At 43.6% G+C, this 21207-nt stretch overlaps 1 protein-coding gene across 1 annotated transcript in view; it reads right to left on the bottom strand.

Annotated features, from left to right (window-relative positions):
* Positions 1 to 443: 443 nt before the first annotated feature.
* CTSA (cathepsin A) overlaps positions 444 to 21207 on the bottom strand; it is a 29531-nt gene continuing 8767 nt past the window's right edge. The window contains exons 6-14 of the mRNA XM_082272066.1: positions 19258 to 19349; positions 17301 to 17385; positions 16702 to 16793; positions 10695 to 10767; positions 8801 to 8949; positions 4644 to 4719; positions 4456 to 4545; positions 3421 to 3522; positions 444 to 740 (exon numbers count right to left, since the gene is read on the bottom strand). Coding sequence (XP_082128192.1) covers positions 657 to 740; positions 3421 to 3522; positions 4456 to 4545; positions 4644 to 4719; positions 8801 to 8949; positions 10695 to 10767; positions 16702 to 16793; positions 17301 to 17385; positions 19258 to 19349 — 843 coding nt within the window. The 3' untranslated portion in view covers positions 444 to 656. The remainder of the gene's footprint in view (positions 741 to 3420; positions 3523 to 4455; positions 4546 to 4643; positions 4720 to 8800; positions 8950 to 10694; positions 10768 to 16701; positions 16794 to 17300; positions 17386 to 19257; positions 19350 to 21207) is intronic.

Below are 21207 nucleotides of genomic sequence, written 5' to 3'. Positions count from 1 at the left end.
AATTAAAATCTTAAAAGGGATTAAACCCATCCCCATACAATCAAATAGCTTGAGACCCGGTTCACACTGATGCGAGTGCCGGGTTCGCATGTAATGTCGGAGCGCACTGCTCCGACATTACATGCTATCAGCTGTGCGGTGCGAGTTTAGCCATACAGTTTGTATGGCTAAATTCGCAAAGCACCCGGTGCAAACACGCACAGGAGGCATTTTTGCAGCCGCATCAGGATCGGATCGCACATCGGTTCACACTGCGATATGCGATCAAACTGGGGGTGTCGTTAAGATTACATTGACACCCCCAGCGTATCGCATATGGCAGTGTGAACTGCCGGGGGTGCGTGTGCGATGCGGGAAAAGGCTGCGAATTCGCAGCCTTCCCGCATCGCAATAGTGTGAACCGAGCCTAAAAAAAATATATATATATTTTTTTTTATCACTAGCAGGGTCAGGGAGACCTGTATGTAGGCGTCAGCCTTCATAGTATTACAACGACAAACAGGTATATTAACAGCACAGGAACACAAATCAGACAACAGACCCACGGATTGGTGCTTGGTATACTAGAGCAGACTAAAATAAAAGTCAATATCAGTCCTGATGTTGGTGATACTCAGATGATAAATATTGCAGAGAAGGAGAGGTCCTATTCAGATTTAAAAAGGCTCGTTGTTGATGTAGCGGCTGAACACGATAAAGGCAGGGCTGGGCTTGTCAGTTGGCACCATATGTCCAGCTCCCTGTGAGAAGAGAACAGTGTCAGTGTAATTAGAAGATACACAAAGGATCTAAATAAAGGAACAAAGGATCTAAATAAATAGGAACCTTCACAGACAGGAACATTTTACAATGAGCACAACGAGGTTATTTCAGATCTGTGTTAAAGCGACACTGCCACACAGGTCTGCAAATGGAGTGAAGTGGATTTTCGTTTTCCCCCCTCGTTTGATCAACAGAAATACTATTCATGTCTCAGTTTAGCAAAAAGATCCCTGCAAAGCTACTGACTGCTATGTATACATGCCCTTAAATAGGACACCTAACTCATTAGGAGTAGCCAATGCCTTTTCACACGTAATTAAAGTGGTTGTAAAAGCAGAAGGTTATCTTAAAACATTCTATGCATTAAGATAAACATGCCTTCTGTGTGCCGCAGCCCCCCCCCCACACTTACCTGAACACCCTTTCCAATCCATTGATGTCCATTAATGATTTGGCCGTCGGTCGGAACTCCCTCCCGATTGCCTGAGGCACAGCAGCGGCGCCATTGGCTGCCCCTGCTGTCAAACTACCTAATGAGAGAGAGGGAGCGGGGCCAAATTGCAGCTCCGTGTCTGGATGCATAAACGGAGCTGCGGCTTGGCTCAGGTGCCTCCATAGCAGGCTGCACTCAAAAGGAGGGAGGGGCCAGGAGATCCAGCCAGGGACCCGAGAGGAGGATCTGGGCTGCCCTGTGCTAAAACAACTGCACAGGGCAAGCAAGTATATTATAATAATAAAATGAGACTTCACAATCACTTCAAATGGAGACCACCTTCAGCAGCCTCCCAAACCCTTTGGTCATGGGACAAATTCCAGGCCACCTGGAAAAGGCAATACTTTATTGCCAACAGTGCTGAAGCTTGTTTGCTCCTTCAAAAGGGTTCACATATGCCTTAAATAAATACTGGTACACACTAAGTGTTTTTCCGTTCAACCCAGTGGGCAAGAAAAAAAAAAAAAAAAAAAAAAAAAAAAAAAAACCACACACAACACACACACACCACATCACACACACACACGACAAAATTGCTGTACTAACTATGCAATGTTAGTACAGCGATTTCCCTGCTGAGCTATTGTGTTCCGACAGGGGGACAGCCACCCCACCAGAACACACTGGTCAGCGATCGCAGCTGTTGGCTGCCAGCGTTGATTGGATGCAGGTTTTCCAGCATGCCCATTTGACAGAAGCAAGCCAAACAGCCAGTTTGTCGGACAGGCTGATGTACACAGGCTGAATGTTGGCTGGTTTCTGTTGAACCGGACAATAGTCGGCCCATGTGTACCAGGCTTGAGTGAGTGATTCTGGGTGTGTTGCTTCAACTTTGAGGATGGGGCTACTGCCAAGGCATGCCTGCTTGCATGCACTGGAGACACATGCAGTGCCGACTAGCTGTTGTGTGCATAGAAATGTTCGCATTATTCCGGGGTTCAAAAAAAAAAAAAAAAAAAAGGGGGGGGGGGTGTGGGTCTTGCAGTGACCCAATGGGTCCATGTCTGTGGACAATGCATTTCAGTTACAAACACTGGTCTGTTGATCCTTTTGGAGCTCACAATACCAAGCGGTCTATTCAGCAGCAAGAGGTTTTATATCCAAAGCCTTTTATACTCTAGAATAATAACCAGCCAGGTAGCAGTGAATAAGCTTTCCACTTCAAGCACTGTAGAGCCGGGGGTCCTCAATAGGCTTACTCCGGGCCCCGTCCGGACCCACAGGCGCTTAAATATGGACCACTGATGCGGTCTTCATTCTTTCGTCATCAGCGAGGGGCAGAATGGAGAGGATCGGAGTGGCAGTGCCGCATGATTACAAAAAGCTCAGTTCTTCTGCTTACTCGGTGGAGAGGCTGTCAAACGAAGTCCCGTCTCCTACCTATGACACACAGAACACTGTTGACATCCATCATAGGAGCCGGTCCAGGAGGCAGGACTTCGTATGACAGTCTCTCCGCCAGGTAAGAAGAACTTGGCTTTTTGTAATCATGCGGCGCTGCCAGTATAAGACACAGCCACTCCGATCCTCTCCATTCTGCCCCCGCTGATGAGTTGGCTTTTTGTAATCATGCGGCACTCTAATCCACACTGGTCACTCTGCATTAATGGGGGCAAGCACACTGGTCACTCTGCATTGGATGGGGGCAAGTTTTGGGGAATGCCTTTTTTGTTGGCGTTCTGCATTTGGAATTTAACGGTCACTTTTCCGGACCTCGGACTGAATGGAAAATTGGTAAGTGGACCTTTCAAGTTTACATTTGAGTACCCCTGCTGTAGAGTATAAATGTTATTGTACTCTAAGGACATTTTTATATTTTCCTATATACAGACAGGTTAACCTACCTCCATACAAGCTTTGCTTTTTACATCTACTGACAAAAGGCCAACAAACCTAAAACTACTGACTGATTCAGGCTGTATCAGTGCTTCAGGGGTCCGAGTGCATAGTTAGCCAATGGGATATAAAAGAACGGTGTGCATGGCTATGCTCTCTGTCTTTAAATGGAGAAGTAACCACTTATCTTTTAATGTTGTGACGAAAGGGACAATGTATACAATTTGGTTTTAAGAAGGAAGTGCTTTACACCCATCATAGGATATGGATTGTTTTAGGGGGCAACTTATTAGAAAGAAGAGAAGTAGCAACAGATCTATAACTCTTACCTTTATTGTAAGGAAGGTCAGGTTGGAAAATTCCTTCACAAATCCACCAATTTGCTGCTGGTCTCCATCAGTGATAAGCCACGGGCGGCGCTGTACCAGCAACTGATCGTCAAAGCAAATACAGAAAATCATCAACAAGCAGAAAAAAACAACAATTTATAAAAAACAATACACTATAAATATTAGGAGGTGCACCGAATAGAAATGTTGGTGCCGAAAACTGAAATGCAGGCTGCACTTGGCCAAAAAAACGGCAGCGCACCAGTTACGTTTGAGGTCATATAACCTATGAAAGAAACCATAAGCACAGTAAAAGCGTGATAAAATGGGCGCAAAATCGCGTACGTTTGAGGGGGTAAAATCGCATACGTTTGAGGTACCATTATCGGCAAAATGCCGATAACACTTTTTCAGGCCGAAATGTTTCAGCGGCCAAGATTTTTCCGTGCGTCTCTAACAACCTGATCTTAGATATTTTAGCAGGGCTGGGCAGGCATAACCATTTGCCAACAGAAGGAGAAAAAAAAAAAAAAAAAAACCACCACACAATACCGTGAGAGTCACCTGTCCATCCAAGACAAGTGCCGATAGGCCACTATTCTACCCTGGAAGAATTAAAATACCCGTTTATGATCTCTTGATGCTTCCCAGCCTGCTGCTTTACCAGAACAAGGCTTCCAGGTATGGAAGAGGGGAGAGAAAAAAAAAACAAACAGCACAATAACCAATTTGTTCAGTGCAGAAGTTCTAACAAGAGACAAGCTGACGGGAGGAGAGAGCAAAGTAACAGAAAGATGAACTCTTGGTATGCGGCTTCTTTTTTCATTGTCTAGTCTAGGGCTGGGGAAGGGACAAGGCCTGAAAGTAACTGCAACAGCGACATATCGGGTATTCTGCCCTTTAAACAGGCTGTGCAGCAGAGCTGTAGTTTCTCAGGACTGAATGGATGAAAAACACAAATTCTTGGCTGTTTGTTCATGTATGCATTTTGCCATTTGCCTGTAAATCAGCTGTAAAAGAAAAAGCAGGATCTACCTTCTGTTGCAGGGAATCCACAAACCACTGGTCACCCAAGAAGTTGCAGGCCATGTCTACATCTCCATTGTAAACTAGGATTCGGTATTTCTAAAAACAACAAGTTTTATGAGTGTTAAGCTCAGCAGTATGTTCTTTATGACAAATGTGTTGATAATGACTAATATATAAAAGGCTGAAAGTCTCACCATAGTGCCAAGCAGCTTCAAGTAGTGCTCCTTCATGCTCTCATATATCCGACCATAGTTTTGGTAAACATCAAAGCTGAAAATAAAATAAAAAATATATTGTATCAAAGGAATGTATGCATTTTAAAAATGAGTGACTTATTATACTGAAGGGCACCTACAAGCAAAATGGAGTCACCAAATTATTGTAAAGTAACCAATTATAGGTTCAGTCCACCCAAGTGTGATTTTCATTAATACAGGGGTTTGGTAGCTTGAGTAAGTGCCTAGCATCTTTTAGGTCTCAAGTGCCTAAAAATTGCAAACATTTTCCCATATTCCCAACCTTGTTCCTGTCTATGTGGGAGTTTTGGGTGCTCCCACCTTCTGCTTTCCAGCTCGCTTTCAGTTGCATTCCCCAGAATATAGAATAAATACAAAAAACACCCAACAGAGTGGGATTGCCTCCTACTGAATCCAATGGACTGATAATCGAACCGGTTGTCTCACACACACTGGTCCTGCCCATCCTCAGACAACCAAAACTGCCTAAACAAATGTAGGTTGGAAAGTTCTTGCCATTGATCAGCACCAAATGTTGACCAAACTGCTGCAGGAAATCTCAGAAGCCCTTGAAACCCAGGCACTTTCACTATTCAAAGTTTTAGGAAAACTTTTACAGCTACACACTTGCGCCTCATGCACACTGCTGCTGTTCACATTGTGAGTTTAGGAGTTTTTTTTTTTTTTTTTTTTTTTATATTGGCCATTAAAGCGGAGTTCCGGGCAGAGAAACGTTTCAGTGAACATACCCTCGGGACAGTCAGGGCTAGTACATTCCACAATGGCTAGCCTCTGATCTGTCCCGGTTGGCACTTACCTGCAAGAAGAAATACTCACTTATAAAATTTCTTCTCCAGCGTTGCCATCTCTGTTGTGGGCAGCTGAGCCCTGCGCGATCTTCTTCTGCGTCCTCTTCTCCCAGAATGCGCCTGCACCGGCCCCTCTCGTCACTTCCGGTGCGGCGCCGCATTCCTCCACAGCTTCTGGGCATGCCCAGAAGCTGTTTAGCAGGGAATGCGGCGTCGCACCGGAAGTGACGAGCGGGGCCGGTGCATTGATTCCTGGGAGCGATGACGTTCAGCTCCCAGGAATCATTGCAAACAGGAAGAGATGGCGCGGGCCGAGGCCACAGAGGGAGGAAGTGAAAATAGGTGAGTGAGTATTTCTTACAAAAAAAAAAAAAAAAAAAAATGAACGCTGTTAAAAATGTGCCTAAACGCTAGGCACATTTAGCAGTTCAGCATTTACATTTTTTTTTTTTTTTTCTTCTTCAATGGGCAGAACAAATTAAAATTCTGGCCAACTAAATAATTGCCCCAACTCTGTTAAAACACATCTAAAATAGTTTAGAAAAAAAAAAAAAAAATGCAGCTTAGGTAAGTTTATAATGCGGATTTTCTCCTGTCAGGATAAACAGCGTTTACAAGAAAGCAGTGTGCATGAGGCTTAAAGTGCACAGCTCCTAGTGCATTTGATAATGTAAAGAAGGACCAACTACCCATCAAGAAGCGCCTTGCACTGTACTGTGGGATCAGTGTATTTAGCCGCTTGCCTTGAGTTCAGCTTTAGAAAAAAGGGACTGCCACTTAGTGATGGCTTTGACTAATAGAAATAAGTAGTTCTGGCGCTCATGTAAAGCATGCTTGTTGTAGGTATCCAACTTAGATGTACTCAAGTCAGACACAACCAGGTATCTAGTATTTTCAGAATGAGGTCTGCATCAGCAGCTCCTATGGAGCCCTAACCAGCCCCTAATGCACTAAAGCCTAACTTCATGTTTTAGTGAAATTTAAATAGTTTGTTTGGACCAAGCGGATCCAAAACTAACCATTTCCTTCAGGAACATAAAATTTGAATGTCAGCGCTGTATGAAGCCTCAGCTACATACAGTATACAATGCTGTGTTCCTTCAATGGGAGGGACGGGGGACTTTGCATCCCGCTTCTGAACAAAATCAAGTCAGCACTGCTAAACCACCAACAGGAAGCTTTCCATTTTATGAATCAGCTTAGCAAAAAGAAAGTACCTTCATTACCAACTACTACATTTAAAAAGGTCAAGGTGAAAATAGCAATATCAGCAATGCAAATTAGACTTTTTTTTTTTTAAACATATAAATTCAGGGGTCTCCAAAATTTTTAAAAATAGGAGAACCAGTTTACTGCCCTTTAACATTTTAGAGGGGGGTGGACTGTGGACAGTCGGAGTAAACAAAGCCACAGGCTTAAAAAACACAAAGAAGGTTCAAGCGCTAGTCTGATGCAGATTCCTGCTAAATCATAAACCCAGATGTTATTGAGCTATGGTAAATGTTCATCAATTGCACCTAGGCTGCCCAATCCTTAACACGGGATGGTGTTAAGAAACAGTTAAGACAAAAAAGAAGGATGGCGCTCTATTGTGCACATATAGTTAATCACTATATAAGTAATGGACCAATACAGTCTCAAGATAAGCCATAAAAGTTTAATAACATAAGTCAAATTAAAAATAAGTGATCTTCCAAACCAGTCCTGGAGCTTCCGATCTCCTTGGGGTGCTGTAGAGATCCCTGATGGTAAATAGGGGAATCCAATGGCATCGGGTAACCCAAGATGAAAGAAGGTAATCCCGGAAGATATACCTCAGCACCACGGTGGTGAAGGCTCATTCGGTCCTGTGTGCGGCCGCTACACCGAACCAGAGCCGATGCGACCTCCGTAGCCAGGTCCTCCGTAGGGACCGGAAGTGGCGCATAAGTGACGTCGAGGAGGTTGACAGGAAGCCGGGCTGGATTGTGGAGATGTCACGTAAGCTTTTAATAGCTTCTGGTCGCCGCAACTACATGTTTCGCTTTACCAAGCTTTGTCAAGTCAGTGGGAGAATCAGTTCCCCCATCACTGGTGGTGTTAGTGGGAGAATCCTTTCCCCATCACAGGCATCAGTGAAAGGAATAGTGCCCCAAGCGCCAGATAAATGCAAGCAAAGGCCCTCATCTGACCTGTGGGCTGCAGTTTGGAGACCCCCCCCCCCCCCCAATATAAATGGTCAGCATCTGCTTTAGAACCCTCCATGTTAGCCCTCCTGAATTTTACATATACGTTATGGTGGGACTCTGCTGTACAACCCCTGGCTCGGACCAATCAGATGGGATGATTTGGGAGGAGTATAATTATCCGCAGTTACCACAAAAATAAATTTGGTTTAAAGCAAGTATGCGCTTTCTCCATGCAAAGCAACAGGTATGCTTTAATTTCCCTTTCTCTAGAAGCATACATTTACTATTCCTTCACTCCCCAGCGTTCCATTCAGCCACCCAATTCAAAGAAAATACCGGATAATTCCAGGTATGGAGGCACATTAGACTCAGCCCTCCTTTCTCTCATATGACAGTGATGGAGTTTGCTGATTGGCCCAGCAGTGTCACAAGTAGGCTCTGTCTATGCTCCGAATAGAGAAAGCAAGAGTTCAGAGCACCTGGCTGAACAGATGAATAGAGCAGCAAGGATGCAAAAGTTAGATCTGATGTACAGGGGGTAGGGCAATAAAGTGAACCTAGTGCTTTGCAACAGCATAGTGTAGGCAGATATAAAGACCCTTATCAAATCAAGTTTTGCATTAGAAATTACATAATGTTTTAAAACAGCGCCATTGTAAGTCTTTGTATTAGTTTATTCGTTTTCTGTAATCCCTTTTGAAGAAAAGTATTTTAGAGAAGAAAAAAGGACAATACTGATAATCAGGCTTTAGTGCCATATTCAGTGCTGCAAATTCAACAAACAGAGCCTAAAATGGAGAAGAGCTCACAGAGACTTCAGAAGTATTCTGCTGCTCCTTCACTATCCAATTAATCTCAAAAAAGCTGTATTGCTTTGACTGCAGTGGAGAATCGTAAATGAACAAGACATTGTAATGGGGTTTGAATTATTGAAGGATTCTTTGATAGGCAAGATAGTTCACATATAAAGCATCTCAAATCAGTATTACCAGTCTGCTTACATCTTACACTAGTTGCGCTATCAAATTATATAGCTTAATACGGCATGTGTGGGTGAGAGATGAATATATATATACATACACACACACACACACACACACACACACACACACACTCCACGTGTCCTAAGGCTTCTTACCTGCAGACCTCCCACTTATTGACATTAGGAGATATATGCAATGCCTTCCTCACATATTGGTCATTCAAGAAGTTGCTGGAAGCTGTACTGTTCACACAGGGAGGGTCCAATCTCACAGGTTTGTTGAGAGCGGATATAAAAAGCAACTTCTGTTCCACACAAAACATATTAGCATTAGTACCAGAATACGTTAATTTAGGTAAAAATCATTAAATGCATTTTGCTGCCAATAATATTTAAAGTCATCATAAATGGCAATAGCAGAGATCACATTTTATCGTTCAGAAGAACAAAGGGGGAACGTCAAGGTTTTTCTTTTGTACTATCAATATAGATTTTCTGTTGTGTTATGCCACCCAAATATCTCTTCCATCACTTACTTCCAAAAGTATAGAAGACAGCCCTGAACAAGGCTGGAGTATAAAGTGAATTAAAATCCAAATTTGATTTAAAGTATAATTCCACCCCAACACTAAAAATCTCTGCATCTATAGACCTCCACAAATCTAACACTAACCTATCTAGCCCTGTAAAGAAAATAAAAATCAGTATACAGTACATTCCTTTTTTTAAGCCAATCAGACCCGATCCCATGCTGAGCTGTCAGCTGCAGCATCGCTGTGGAGGTGGGTGCAGATGACATCGAAAGCCCCATATTAACTCTATGGGTGATGTCACTCCCCATTCATTTCACAGCCGTTGTCGGCTGTGTCCTCTGCAGAGCTTTTGCCGCTGGAGACAGGATCGCCTTCAAAAAAGGAATGTACACGGACTTCTTCCTTACAGGGCAAGATAGGCTGGTGTTAAGATTGGAGGTCTATAGATGCAGGGATTTTAGTTTTAGGGCGGACTAATTAAGTGTAATCCTTTAAAAACACAGAATTTTTATTATTTTTTTTTTTTTAAATAGCTGGATAGATACACACACACCTATTAGTAAGTGATATGTCCTTGGACTTCCTGTTAAAAAAAAAAAAAAAAAATGATGACAATCTTCACTGGCTGGCTACTAGTGCAGCAGTAGTGTTGTCACCGTTCAATCCAGCATTAAAGCGGATTGCAGGACTCAATTTAAAAAAAAAAAAATAAATAAAAAAAGCTGCATTTGTATATGGCCTCTTGCACACCAACGTAATAATTTACCCAAGTTTGACCTCAGATTTTGTGACAAACAGATCAAGTAAAATGTTCTGTAAGGACATGCAATATTTCTCTTCTAGTAGTCCATGTTGCTTTATACGCATGTACCGTACAGAAGTAAACTATTGCAGGCAATTTTTTTTTTTTTTTTTTAAACAGCACTGTACTCGTTGCTAGGTTACTGATCTTTACACAGCTGTGTGCATTGTTCTACAGACAATGCACCTGTGTTTGGATAATATATTAAAAAAAAAAAAAAAAAAAATTATAAAAAATGATATAATCGAATGCTGTCCTTAACTAGCCTTTGGGCTCCCAGCACCATAACCTTAATTGTGGGCACCCGGCTGTGACATCATGAACTTCCGCTCCAATAACCTAGTTGGTCAGAGCAAAAAAAGGGGGAGCAGTTCTTTTTTGGATAGGCCGCAAATACATATACCTTTTTTTCTTTCGGCTTGAGGATTTTGACATTTTCTCTAATGTTACTTCTTTTCCCTTTACTTCTTTTCCCTTTATTTCCCTCCCAAGTCAGAACAATGTTTTGTTTATTTAGCACTCCTCATTTTCACAATTCGATCTGCCCATATAGTCACCCACGGAAATTAGAGGCCAGTCAGATGTGCGTGAATGATCTTTAAAACCACAAAAGGTCCCTAGGTGCTCCACAAACCTGTAAGGTTTCCTATGCTGACCTAGTAAGTTTATGTTACTGCTGAGGGGTGCAAGAAGAGGGACAATGGAACGGAGTTACCTTGTTGAAGTGAGCATGATACTTTGGTGACAGCATCCCTGGGAAACTCACAGCAATGTGATCTCCTTTATCCCTGTGTAAAAAAAAAAAAACAAAAAAAACCCATCAGCCCTAAATTGGTAACTTATAGGAAATACAAGTCCGCTTATCCAAACGCATGCATGCATGCATAACAAGACAATGAAGACGTAGACTACTACATAGAAGGAAATATTACAAACCTTGGTAGAGATTCTAAGCGGACATGTGAATTCCCTGCATCCCCCCCCCCCCCTCACTTTTTTTTTCACCTGCATTCTTGTCCATTTTATTGAAAATATAAAAACTTCTGCAGGGCAGTGGTAAAGGTGGTCATAGATGGGTAGCTACAGTATATATGGCCAAACATTTGTGGACACCTGGCCATCACACCAGCCTATATCACGAAAGATAGGTGTGGACTCAAATGGAGGAGTTCAGGGGGTTTCCCCATGAAAGGTACTGGTAATCAGAGCATACAAAGACAACCATTTGCTTCCAACCTTAACCATTTCATGTTCCAACATGACTGTGTGCATAAAGTCAGGCCTAAAACAAAAATGATTTGATGGGCTTGGTATGAAGGACCTAACCTCAACCCTACCATTCGCAAGCCAGATCTTCTCATGCAACATAAATACCTGGACCTTGCAACTGCTCTTCAAGCAGGAAAAGCACAAGTTCCCACACACATACTCCTAAATTTTGTGGAATACCTTTCCAGAAGAGTGGTGAATGGTACAATTGCAAAATGGGAAGGACAACTCCATAGTAATGCACACCATTTTGAAATGGATGTCCAACAAGCTGATATAGGTGTGATGGGAAGGTGTCCACACACTTTGACCATATAGTCACCTCTGAGAACGGTGGACAGCAAGAGGTCTACATACTCAAGAAATCCCCCCCCAAGCACTGGGACTCCCTGAGATTCTCACCCAACTATGACAGAGTATGCACAGAACTTCACTCCCTCACTGTACTACACAGAAATATAATACGCATGTATAGATAGAGAATGGGCAAAAGATATCAGACTGTAAAGACACAAGACAAGGAGAAAAAAAAAAAAAAAAAAAAAAAAAAAGTCCACAGGGAACCTGGACATGTGAACCTACTCACCTTGCGGGCTTAGTGAATGCAACCCCACCTATTCATGTGAAGAGACCATGGGATAATTGCCCCCAGTTTTGATGGCTGTGAAGTTACCTAGACACTTTAGCTTTCTTATCTATTGACTATAGAACTATAGCCTGAATTGCCCTCAATCCCCCAAATCAAGTGGATAGATAGCATGTTAACTGTGGGTCTACACAAAATGAGTGCCGTGTGGTTTTCATGAGCCCTGATCAAGCAAAAAGTGGCAAAATGAGTTGGCAAATAAGGACCCTTTTGCATAAGCATTCATTCCTGATGCATATCTAAAAACACAGTGAATTGTATTAGCACCATCATCATTTTACTGTATTGAGACCTACAGGTTTGTATGAACTATTTTTTTGCTACTAATAAATTGTATGGTTTTAGAACATTTTTTGCTCCTAGTCTTGGCCTGTGCAGTCAGATATCTTTGCCCACTCTCTAGATCACAGGTGTCAAACAAGGCCCACGGGCCGAATGCGACCCCCCAAGCCATTTCATGTAGCCCTCGCACCTCTCCTGCAGCTGGGAAACCCCCCTTTTCTCTGCCCCCACCTTCTGTAGTCGGCAGCAGAGAGGACAGAATTCCTTTGCCAGATCCTGCACTCTGCAGCTGCAGAAAGGCTCATCTTTGTCTACCCCCACCCCCCCCCCTTCTCAGCAGTCTGCAGCAGAGAGGAGGGTAGAACTCCTCCTGCACCTCTGTGCAGCTGCAACACCACCTTGCCTTTGCCTCCCCTGGTCTCAGCATTCAGCAGACTCTGGAAGCTGACTCCAGCCCTCCTCTGGTTCTCCTCCAGACCCTGCACTTCGCAGATCAACCCGCATCTTCTTCCTGGCAGCAGCACCACAAGGTAAGGGGGTGCATTGTGATGCAAGGAAGGGTGAGTGACTTGACTTCTGATGGTGGGGAGTTCTTGAAATCCCATGTACGGGGGCGTGGGGTGCTCTGGACATCTAATCCTACAGATATAACCGGCCCTTTGAAAGCAACCATAATGCTGATGCGGCCCGTGGTGAGATTGAGTTAGACACCCCTGCTCTAGATCTATACATTACAGATGATGGCCCTGAGTGTCACAATAATCTATTGATTAGAATATGCATATGTTCCACCAATGCCTCACACATTAGAGAAACACTGCCATCAATAGATTAGGGAAGTTAACAAGTGGCTGAGGAATTGGTGTAGGAAGGAGGGGTTTGGGTTCCTGGAGAACTGGGCTGACTTCTCAGTCGGCTACCAGCTCTTTAGTAAGGATGGGCTGCACCTTAATGGGGACGGTACAGCTCTTTTGGGGAGAAAGATGGCCACCAAGTTGGAGGGGCTTTTAAACTAGGAGACGGGGGGGAGGGCTCAGAAGTAGAATCAGTCAGGAGGGAGCAGAGGACTGAAGGCAGTTATAGGGTCAGCAGCGACAGTAGGTCCACAACGCCAATCGGTAGGTCTGTGCGGGAAAACCTCAGACCAAAACAGGAATAAACATAACCACCAATTGCGCTCAACTTCCGTAAAACTAAGAGGGGTATATGCTAATGCCAGGAGCCTAGCTAATAAAATGGATGAGTTGGAAATGTTAGTACATGAGGAGGACATAGACCTTGTGGGAATAACAGAGACTTGGTTCGACCCCTCACATGACTGGCTGGCCAATATCCAAGGGTATTCGGTGTACCGGAAGGACAGGGTAGGAAAAAGAGGGGGAGGGGTATGTCTCTATGTCAAGAACAATATAAAGGTGATAGAAAGGAGTGACATTACGGATGGGATGAGCATGGAGTTAGAATCTGTGTGGGTTGAACTCCATAGGGAAGGAGAAAAGGGGAAAGTAGTTGTGGGGGTTTGCTATAGGCCACCTAACCAAGGGGAGGAGGTAGAGCTGGAATCCTTAGCACTAATGAGTAAAGTGGCAAAATTGGGATCAGTCATCATATTGGGGGACTTCAATTATCCTGACATTGACTGGGATGAGGGGACTGCACACTCACAGAAGGCCCGCCTATTCACAGAAACCTTACTGGATAATTACATGTCACAGTTGGTGGATTCTCCGACTAGAGAAAATGCAGTCCTGGATCTATTGATCACTAATGACCCAGACCTAATCTCGGAGGTAGTAGTTCAGGACAACCTGGGCTCTAGCGATCACAGGATGATCACATTTAGTATAAATAACAATATAACAAGGCAAGTGGGGAACATAAGAACCCTAAACTTCAGACGGGCAAACTTTCCAAAATTGTACTCATTGATGGAAAGGGTAAACTGGGACCAAACCCTGGGATCCCTGACCACAGAGGAAAAATGGGAATGCTTTAGGAACATATTAGGCAAAGGCATCTTGCAGTGCATTCCTATGGGAAATAAATTTAGAAGAGACAAAGCCAAACCTGGCTGGCTAAACCGTAGCGTTAAAAAAATTAGGGGAAAAAAATTGGCCTTCAAGAAATATAAATCAGAGGGCACTGTATTGGCTTTCGAGCATTACAAGGAGGCAAATAAGAAAAGTAAACACGAAATCAAAATGGCTAAAATCAACTTTGAGAGACAAATAGCGGAGGATAGTAAAAAAAACCCAAAGAAATTCTTTAAATATATCAACAGCAAAAAAACTAGGGCAGAGCATATTGCACACATAATTAGCGATGATGGGGGGATGGTTACAGAGGACACTGAAAAAGCAACCGTGCTGAATGCTTTTTTCTCGTCAGTCTTTACACAGGAAACGGAGGGGTACACTGACCATGACTGTATGGTTAGTAGTAATACACAGGATTTGCCACTATGGCTAACAGAGGGTGAAATCAGGGAAAGGCTGGATAAACTTAACACAAACAAATCACCAGGCCCGGATGGCGTACATCCGAGAGTACTCAAGGAACTCAGTAAGGTTATATCCAGACCACTGTTCCTGATCTTTGCTGACAGTATTAGGACAGGAGATGTACCAGGGGATTGGAAGAAAGCGAACGTGATTCCGATATTCAAAAAGGGCCAGAGGCATATCCCGGGAAATTATAGGCCTGTCAGTTTGACATCAATAGTATGTAAACTTCTGGAGGGGATGATAAGGGACTATATCGTAGAATTTGCTAAAGACAACAACATCATCAGCAGTAATCAGCACGGGTTTACAAATGGGCGTTCTTGTCAAACCAATCTCTTAGCATTCTACGAGGAGGTAAGCTGTGAGCTAGATAGGGGCAGACCAGTGGATGTGGTGTACTTGGATTTCGCTAAGGCGTTTGATACAGTTCCCCACAAGCGCTTAAATTTATAAAATAAGGTCTGCAGGTATCGACAGCAGAGTTTGCTCTTGGATACGGAATTGGCTTAAAGGGCGTGTCCAAAGGGTGGTAATAAACAGCGCATACTCAGACTGGTCTGAGGTTGTAAGCGGGATGCCCCAGGGCTCAGTCCTGGGACCAACCTTGTTCAATTTATTCATAAACAGCATTGAGGACGGGATCAGTAGTGCGTTATCAGTTTTTGCAGATGACACAAAATTGGCCAGGGCAATAACTGCACAGCATGAAGCAGATATCCTACAGAATGACCTGGACAAAATTACAGAGTGGGCAACGACATGGCAAATGAGGTTTAACGTGGAGAAGTGTAAGGTTTTGCACTTGGGGACTAAAAACATAAAAACACAATACACGTTAGGAGGGGAACCCTTGGGGGTATCAAAAATGGAGAAGGATCTGGGAGTCTTGGTTGATGATAGATTAGGCAACAGCATGCAATGTCAAGCGGCAGCTGCCAAAGCCAGTAGAATATTAGCATGCATAAAGAAAGGGATGTATTCCAGAGATAAGACTATAATCCTTCCACTTTATAAAACTCTGGTCCGACCGCATCTGGAGTATTCTGTCCAGTTCTGGTCGCCAGTCCTCAGGAGGGATGTGTTGGAGCTGGAGAGAGTCCAGAGAAGGGCAACTAAACTAATTAGGGGATTGGAGGACCTTGACTATGAAGAGCGTCTACAATCGCTCGATTTATTCTCCCTGGAGAAGAGACGTCTGAGGGGGGACATGATAGCAATTTATAAATATCTTAATGGGGATCCCAGCTTAGAAAAAAAGCTGTTCATTCGAAGGGATTGCATGAGGACTCGGGGGCATACAATGCGATTAGAGGAGAAGCGTTTTAACCACAGGCAACGTGGGGGGTTCTTTACTGTTAGGGCTACAAGATTGTGGAATTCTCTACCACAAGAGGTGGTTTCTGCGGGTAGTATGGTGGCTTTCAAAAGACTCTTAGACTTAAGGCCCGTACACACGTACCGATCGTCGGCATACAAACGTCGGTGGACGAAGGATCTGCCGATTGTACGCGTGTTAGTATGGTGCCTCCGACAGATGTCTGCGCACAATCCGCGGACAAAAGTCTTTCTTGCAAACATGAAAATTTTTGTATGCCGACACCAGAACGGACGATTGTTCGCCTGTCAGTACACAATTCGGCCGACAGACCGCAGATTTGCAAGACTGGGCATGCTCAGAAAATAGAAAACACAGGGAAAGTTAACCATTACATGACATCACTTCTGCAGTCGGCGGACAAAATTCTTGTGCTGTCCTTGTGCTGTCTTTGCACTTTTCAGCAGACACCGACATCCCGGGGAGAAAAGAGGAACATTTGTATGCCGACCATCGGTACGTGTGTACGGGGCTTTACATCTCAAGGATCAGAACATTCAGGGGTATGTGAGATGAGTACAGCCACACACACCTACACAGGTTGAACTGGATGGACTATTGTCTTTATTCAACCTCACCTACTATGTAACTATGTAACTATAATACATAGAGGGAAAAAAAAAAAAAAAAAAAAAAAACTACATACCGAACCTCGCCAGGGGCTCCTCCAGCACATGCCTCATACAGATTGTAAATGTTCAGCCCTGTGCCATATACATCATGCATGGCTTCTTGGACCTGCATACAGAACACAAAAAGTTAACATTCTAATTATGTTAATTACAAAGTCGTTAGTGTGTACTAGGGAGTGGCCTAAAGCCAGCCAAAAAGCTTTATTTTAATTTTCAGAGGACGCAAAAGTCAAAAGCTTTGACAATGCTTTATTTCTATCAGTGTCCCCGAGGAGTTTATCCTAACCTCCTGTCTCAGTGACACTAGGACAAGAAATGAAAGGCTGCAAGGGTCACTGGGGTAAGAAGAAATTGTGAGCAATGAAATCCCAATAAATTATTCTAGCCCCTCTCCCAATACTAAATAAATATGCTTTGTTACCATCTATATCCCCATCGAATACATTTCTCTGTACTTCCTGTCTATGTGACAATCAGTTACCAGGGTAGGAAGCAGGTAAATCTGATGGGATCAAACTCAGCAATAATAAATTGGCAGGAGTAGAAAACTACTACGAAGTTTTGGTTAAAGTGGGGCATGATCAAATGATTTGTTTTTCTGGGGCACACTTACCCGCAGGGAGCAGTTTGTATCTGCGTTATTGTGGAACTGACACTTCCCTCCCTGGCAACAGAATTTCTGCAGCTCTTCCCAAAGGCTGCAGGGAAACAAAGAAGCATAAATGGGTCACTTGGTGAATGAGGTAGCTTTTTTACATTTAGCAATTCATAATGGAATAATTTACTCTTTTGTATATAATCACACTCTTGAAAGATTTTTTTTTAAATAGAAGCCATTCATAAAATAAAAAAATATGGGACTCCCATTTAAATGTTTGACTTGGTTACCAAAAGTATTGGGACCTGCCTTCACACGCACATCAACTTTAAAAGGCATCCCAGTCGTAGTCTGTAGGGTTCAATACGGAGTTGGCCCACCCTTTGCAGATATAACAGCTTCAACTCTTCTGGGAAGGCTGTCCACAAGGTTTAGGAGTGTGTCTATGGGAAGGTTTGAATATTCTTCTAGAAGGGAATTTGAGGTCAGGCAGTGATGTTGGGGCGAGAAGGCCTTGCTTGCAGTCTGCACTCCAATTCATCCCAAAGGTGTTCTACCAGGTTGAGGTCAGGACTCGTTGCAGGCCAGTGATGTTCCTCCACCCCAAACTCGCTCTTCCTGGGCCAGGGGATGCTTAGCAATCTGCTTACCTGGCTGATGCAACAGATTGGCAGCTCTGAACCAAGAAGCGCTCATCTATGAGCACTTCTAGAGGCATTAGGCCTAGAAGAGGAGAACAGCGCAGCCGCAGATCGTGGATCTCATTCACTCTCCAGTTTGCCCTGCAGTAGTCCTGGTCTTGCAGAGGAACAAGGTGACACGGGAGGGGATGGGATAGGATCTGAAGCGTTCTCCCCTTCTGGGTGTCTAATATATACAGCCTAAGGGCTGGAAGTGGTAAATAATGACAGACAAGACATTATGCAATAGCTAAGTGTTCTTGCATGGCAAGACCACTTACTGTTATCTCACATTATATTCTTATAATAGCCAAATTTACCACCCTAACTCCTCCCACAGTTTTTACACTACATAGACAGTAATATACTGTAACGTGGGGATTGTTCCCGATTGGTGTGCTATTAACTTTTCGCCGAATGGTTCACGAAATATCTGCGTTTTTGTGGCGAAATTGGTCCCATAGGAATGAATGGCGGAATGTTCAACACTAGATTGGGAGCTGAAAAATCAGGATATGGATTTCTAAACTGCCACCACTCCCTCATTTTCAAGCCCAGAATTATGCAATGAACTACAAGTGAAATTACTGGCAACCCCTATATTAACCACTTTGCCGCTGCTCACTAGAGCTCTACTGCGGCAAAGTGGCTCTTGTAGGTCTGAAGACGTAGACCTACGTTGGCAGACATTCCCCCTTCTCGTCGGCACGCGCGCGCCGCCGGACGCTCGCTCCCGCTGTTTTCAGTCACAGCGGGAGTCGGGCCAGGGAAGGAGCAGCAGCGATCGCCGCTGCTCTTCCCCGATCGTCGGAGAATCGAGTCTGGAGATCCGCCCGCTTTTGTAAACAGAGCGGGCAGGTCTCCGAAGTGACAGGCAGGGTCAGAACACAGCCCACTCTCCTCTATGGGTGGTCAGATATAAACTGACCACCTGTCTGTTTTACACCCGACTGCCATCTGATCGACAGAGGAGGAATAGTTCCCCAGCCATCTGTTTATAGCAGTTCAGAGGTCGTGGGTGTAAAAAAAAAAAAAAAAAAACGCCCATTGCTCCAACGAGAATGGAGAGTCTGATTGAGTTCGCTGGACGAATAGACAGGTGGACCCAAATCAGTCTGCTCAAGTTAAAGGGGCCTTAGAAATAAGTTTTAGAATGGAGGTAAGGCGAACCTCAATTTCTTTAGTTCAGGGAAAGACCTAAATCTGCAAGGCTGCTTGTTGTCATCCCTACAGTGTAGACAATTACAGAGCTAAATTGGCCAGAAAACAAAAATTAAGGGAATTAAACTTACTTGCTACCCAATATTCCATGGTAATAGGCGAAGTAGATCAGCGAATTGTCATTTATTTCATAACTACTTAATCCATTGCCAACAGCGATTCCCTTAAGAAAAACCAAAAAAAATTCAGTCACCCTTAATGTAGATTATGTGTTCAGTTCAAGTGAATATTTTGGGCAGAAAAACTACTTTGATATTTTATCAATTTACAGGTTGCAAAGTGGGGTTACCACGACAAAAATTTAACTTGGGGGGGGGGGGGGGGGTTCACAAGGGAAAACACTTTCCCCTCTAAAAATGCTAGTTGTCCAACATGCTAGATGCTCGTGCCTGCGACTTAACCAATTCAATATTGGGCACTTTCACCCCCTTGCTGTAACACTATGAATGACAATTTTGTGGTAATGAAATGCTGTACCCACATTTTTTTAGCATTTTCTTCCCACAAATCAAGCTCTTTTAGTGTTATTTAATCACCGCTGGGTTTTTTTTTTTTTTTTTAAAGATAAAAGCTTTGCAATCAGTTTAAAAAGACAGGCTACCAATGCACTACAACCCATCTGACATTTGGACCTGCACCATTTGTTGTAATGCAGTTAGGTGCATTGCTTAATGCATTGAGGGGGCGTGCAGAATCAATGGGACTGCAGCATACTAATGTGTGTAACGTGCTTTGCCCTGTGTTGTGGCAACATGTGTGTTTCGTAGTATAGTTGTAAAGAACTTAAAGAGGCAGCACTACCTGCTAACACTTTAGGCAACTTAAGTGTAGCTTGCATCAAACTCTTAGTTGCATAGTTAACCCCCACGTAAAATGGCATAGTAATAAATTAAACATATTTACCTTTTTCGACCCATTATGTTTTTTAGTCTTAGTACTTAGAGGTGGCATCGTGGAACATCCAGCAAGATCCTTGAAAGGCAAGCGATTCCAAATCCACAGTAGTTGTGAAATCTGGTATCCTCAGCAGTTCTAGAATAGCACCAGGTGTTCGGTGATGTCACCATCACTTAGGCACCATGGACAGAAGCTGTGGTATAAGGCAAGAACATATTTTTCAAATTTCTCTTGCAACGTGTTTTTTTTTTTTCTTCAAAACCTAGGGTGGCAGTAACTTTTAGGCCAACCTGGCAATTTGTTTGCAAAACAGGCCCACACACAGCAACCAACATTCATCCCATGTGTATGGCAGCCAGTCTGAAAAAAGCCAGCTGTTTGGAGTAGGTCGACTGCTGGCTTTCCAGCCTGCTTGTCTGACAGAAGCTGACCAATCGGCACTCTCAGCCAATGGCTGAGAGCGCTGACCAGAGTTTCTGGTGGGGGAGCTGCCCCATCAGAACACAACAGCCCAGCAGGGGGGGGGGGGGGGCGGATACAGATTCAACTACAGTGGCTGCGAATGGAATAGTATTTCATAAAAAAAAAAAAAAAAAAAGCTAAGGAAGAAGGGGATCCAATTCCACTATTCACACGTCCAGGTGGATGAGGGAATCCACTCGCTGTGGTAATGTATTCCGACAATGGGGAGCCTTCACTATCAGAACACAATGATCAGTGTTTTCAGCGATAGCAAGTAGGGATGCACCGAAATGAAATTCTTGGCCGAAGCCGAATAATAATGAAATGCTTGGCCAAAGGCCGAATACCGAACGCGGGGTTTCGCATTTTTTCCATTTATTTTGCCAATTTTTAGGGGGCACGCTGATGGGCACATTTTATGTTAGGGGGCACTCTGATGGGCAAAACAAAACATTTAAATCAGCGTTGCTCTTAACATAAAATATGCCCATTAGCGTGCCCCTTAACCTAAAATACGCTCATCAGCATGTCCCTTAGCATAAAATAAGGGGCACGCTGATGGCCACATTTTATGTCAAGGGAGCACTCTGTTGGGCACATTTTTTTTTTCTTTTTTTTTTTTAAGGGGCACTTTATAGGGCACTCTAATGTAATGAGCATGG

Source organism: Pelophylax lessonae (genome assembly GCF_965119305.1).
Source record: "Pelophylax lessonae genome assembly, chromosome: 11".
In the NCBI taxonomy this organism is placed as follows: domain Eukaryota; kingdom Metazoa; phylum Chordata; class Amphibia; order Anura; family Ranidae; genus Pelophylax; species Pelophylax lessonae.
This window is presented reverse-complemented; position numbering and strand designations above follow the sequence as displayed.